This window comes from Ruditapes philippinarum, unplaced genomic scaffold, assembly GCF_026571515.1.
Source record: "Ruditapes philippinarum isolate M1 unplaced genomic scaffold, ASM2657151v2 ctg356_1_1_1_1, whole genome shotgun sequence".
Classification (NCBI taxonomy): domain Eukaryota; kingdom Metazoa; phylum Mollusca; class Bivalvia; order Venerida; family Veneridae; genus Ruditapes; species Ruditapes philippinarum.
The window spans coordinates 138,000-142,029 of record NW_026852059.1 but is presented as its reverse complement, the minus strand read 5'-3'; the positions used below and the strand labels follow the sequence as shown (position 1 = coordinate 142,029).

General features: G+C 32.3%; 1 protein-coding gene across 1 annotated transcript; it reads left to right on the top strand.

Moving 5' to 3' along the window:
- Window positions 1-2,410: 2,410 nt before the first annotated feature.
- On the top strand, window positions 2,411-3,597 carry LOC132748199 (sushi, von Willebrand factor type A, EGF and pentraxin domain-containing protein 1-like). Its single transcript, XM_060737764.1, has one exon. The coding sequence runs from the start codon at window positions 2,461-2,463 to the stop codon at window positions 3,595-3,597; it is 1,137 nt and encodes a 378-aa protein (XP_060593747.1). The 5' UTR covers window positions 2,411-2,460.
- The last annotated feature ends 433 nt before the right edge of the window (window positions 3,598-4,030 follow it).

Sequence of the window (4,030 nt, the reverse complement as noted above, 5' to 3'; positions counted from 1 at the left end):
GGAAACAACAATTTATTCAATCAAAATTAGTTTTAATTTGTCAAATGTAGACCTTGTGTCCACCATTTTGAAAACAGTATGTCATCATTTAACTCGCGGTAATGGTGTTTTATTTCAGTTTTTTCATGTTTCAGTTAAAATTTCTTTACGTTATTTTGCATAATTTTAAATATTAAAAGTATCTTTACATTTTAACTCAAAATTTATTTTTTCAACAAACAAGAACATTAAGAAAATGATGATTGTTTCAGACGTATGCACAAATTTAATGGACAATTGTTGTTTTTTGCAGAAGTTTGTAAAATGTTGTTCAGTTTTACGTAAAAATCTATAGATTTAGATTATTTGGCACAAAACTTTGTTGTTAAGGTGTTTGAATAAAATATGTCAATTCTGACCAATTTTAACACTGGTCACATGAAAATATGCCATTACCGTGAGATAAGTGATGCCGCGGAATTAGTGATGTTGAGTATATATGTCATTGCAAAGCCTTTTAGTAAATGACAAAGTCGAGCCAACGAACAATACGTTGACAATTTGAAGAATTCATGAACAATAAGACAATATAAAAGTTAGTCACGGAAGGCTTGTATAAGAACTCTTTATTTTCTGTTGTTTTTAACAACAATGCGGCGTGCGCATGCGTGTGTGTATCTGCGCGTATGCATGTGCGTGTGTTATATATTCGTACATCTTGTAACTGTTTTTCTGTATGTTTTATGATGTAAACTGTTTATATATCTGCTTTATGAATTCATTTACAAATGGTATATCAAATTTCATGATAGAGTGATAAATTTCGAATTTAACATTTTAATCTTATATAACATTTTAGTTTCAAACATTCAGACATAGGTGTTTTTTTCCTTTATAAGTCTTTATTTACTAAGTAATATCGGTGGTTGAGTAAATATTGTCACACGCGTCATAATTAATATCAATTTTATATAGGATGACACAGTGCAATATTTAATACAAGCATGTAAACTTTATGCATTGTAGTTGCCTACAATAAAACTTAATTTTGTGATCCCTGTACAAAAATCTATACAAATTAAGTTACACCCGGAGAGGGGCCTACATCTGAGGAAGCCTAAACCTGCACATCGTCTCATTAAAAGGAATATTTCTGCAAAAAAGTTTAATTTTCCTTCCTGTGGTTCAAGAGATACAATGCAGACGCGAAAATATGACAATTATATGTGTAAGGTAAAAATATGTGGTCTGTATCGTCTCATTATGGCTAACATTTCTGCCAAGCAGTTCATCGGTTCAAAAGATACAGGGCAGACACGAAATTGCCAACAGACAGACGCAAGCACAGACAGACACACCAGCGGACATGTATTGGGTACTTTTTTGTTTAGAATAAACAATATAAACCAAAATAAATTCTTTATAAAATGCAGATAACCCTTGTTTAACACGAAAAAACACGACGAAAGCAGACCACGGTGTATGTGTGTTTACTACCAGCCATACAAAAATAATCGAACTAAGATTTGCAAGTATAAATTTGTTTTTATTTCTTTGCTATCATATACATGGTATCTATGTCACTTGACTTCTTTTGATTTACGTGGATTCAATACAATTCACGTAAGATTTTCTATCAAAACTTTTTTTTTTTATAATAATTCGTTATTTTGATGTGGATAAAGTGGTGATTCTACTCGTTCTAGTCAATAACTTGTACTAAAAATGTTTTAAGCGAAAATCAGAAACTGTTAAATTAAGTGAAACCCCGTCCTCGGAAACCAGCAAATCACGCTGTTTCACTGTATGTGTGACTGTGCTCTATTCTTTATCCCATATCAATAAATGACATTTTAAAAAAGTAACGTAAAATAAAATCATGGACCTTCTAAACAATTACAATCGTGATAACAAAAAGTCAGGTAGTGTGGACATAGTAATATATTAATATATCGAGCCAAATTTACATTTATAATGTTTTGATAAATCAATGCTTAGTTATAAATCAGAGTCAACATTTCATTTGAATCACATTCCACTTGACACCATCACTATAATCGGAAATATTTTTTTTTATTCATTTTTAATCAATATTTAACTTGTTCTTCTTAGATTCATATTTACATAGATTCAGCTAATGGCTTTGTAAAGCGTATTTATATCAATGATGTTTCCTGACTTATGCTATTTTAAACGAATCCTTTCAAACTGGCAATTGTTTTCATGCTACTTTATTCATTTTGATGCATAATAACTTCTGTTTATATTCGATCGAAGTCAAATAAATAGCAAAGAATATGTGAATGCTTTTATCTGGAAAGAGGACATAAAAGAATTAAACTCTCGCGATAACAACGTAACAAAACAAACGATTTTCTATAATCCGCTGAAAGTAGGTACCATTGCATTTTTGTTCATTATGAATGTGAAAGCGTTTTGATGCATTTGGTTCATTATTCAGCAGAGAAGTTAAATTGAAAAATGTCTACTCTAAATAAAATACCGTTAATAACACTAACTTTGTGTGTAATCCTTTTCTTTGGGTCATCTCTGACATCCTTAACGATTAAAGGAATTAAACATGCAAGCAAATCAAACGGAAATACATTCAACATGATAACTGAAATGTCTCTCTGGGCATGCGTAGAAAAATGCCAAGCTAAAACAGAATGCGAATCTATTAACTACGACCGCTTCTACAGAATCTGCGAACTGAATCTAAAACCCGAAAATGCAACAATTCAACTTCAAAAGGTGGTTAAAACAATATATAGCGAGAAAGAATCGTGGATGATTGCAAGTGGCAATCTTTGTAATAGTGATCCGTGCGAGGAAAACAAAACGTGTGTTGTTGAAGACAACAACGTTGATTGTGTATTTGAAGAATGTAGAGAAAGGCCAACAATTGTAAACGGCAGTATTTATGGGAATATGAACAATATAGGGGCAGTGATTGTGGTACGCTGTGATTCTGGCTTTTATCACATTGGTGACAATATGCTCGTCTGTGATGAATCAGGACAATGGAAATATGGTGTGGAGCCAAAGTGTGTATTGCCATGCTCCCCGCCACCAATGGTTTATAATAACTTCATTTTTGATTACGCACATATCCAGACTACAGAAGGAATTTATTACGTCACATCTACTAATATAAGTGAAATATCATCTTTAATAATACTAGAAGGGTCACGTGTTACGTTCAAGGATGCATGCAATGACGGAGAGTATGCAACAAATGTTCCAATAAGTTTATGTGACTCAGGGTATTGGTCCATGCCAACTACAAAATGTATTGTCAAGTGTCCATTCTCCCTTAGTTACAGCTTCAGTAATGATGAATGCATCAGTTTAGCACAGTGTAAAAACGGGTATGCCGACACATTTCAAAGGTTCAAGTATAAAATAGCACTAGACAATAATTACGAGGAACTCACTAACGTCTCTGTTAGTGACTGCATTGACCATTGCCGATCCGATCCACTATGCAATTCGTTTGATTATTGTTTATTACGGGCAGTATTGCAGCTTCCAAAAAAAGTGTTTCCTTCAAAGATTAAATGGTTTGGAGGAAATAGAGTATATATATGGGTCAAAATGGACATATTTTCAACGTAACTGCAAATAAAATATCACTTACTAGTAACAGAACAACAAGAACACGTTAATCATTTGAAACAGACATAACAAAGCAATGAAGAAAACAAATACCTTAAAGGCCGCCGAATTTATATGATAATATCAGGATATCGGCAATCAATTTTGAAAACAAATGTCGGAACCTAGGCAACAACATCATAAGCGGTACAGTGTTATAAGTGGTATATCGTTATAAGCGGTATATCGTTATAAGCGATATTGTTATAAGCGGAGTTTATGAACTGTATATATAACTTTACGTTAGTTACATATCAAATAAGAACTAGTGAAACTGATTATAATTTTGTATTTATCTTATTTAAGTTACAGGTTCTGTGATCTATCTTTTATGTTTGTCAATGAAAGCCTTATCTAACTAAAATGTTAATCGAAAGAATGTGTAAGAGACAGT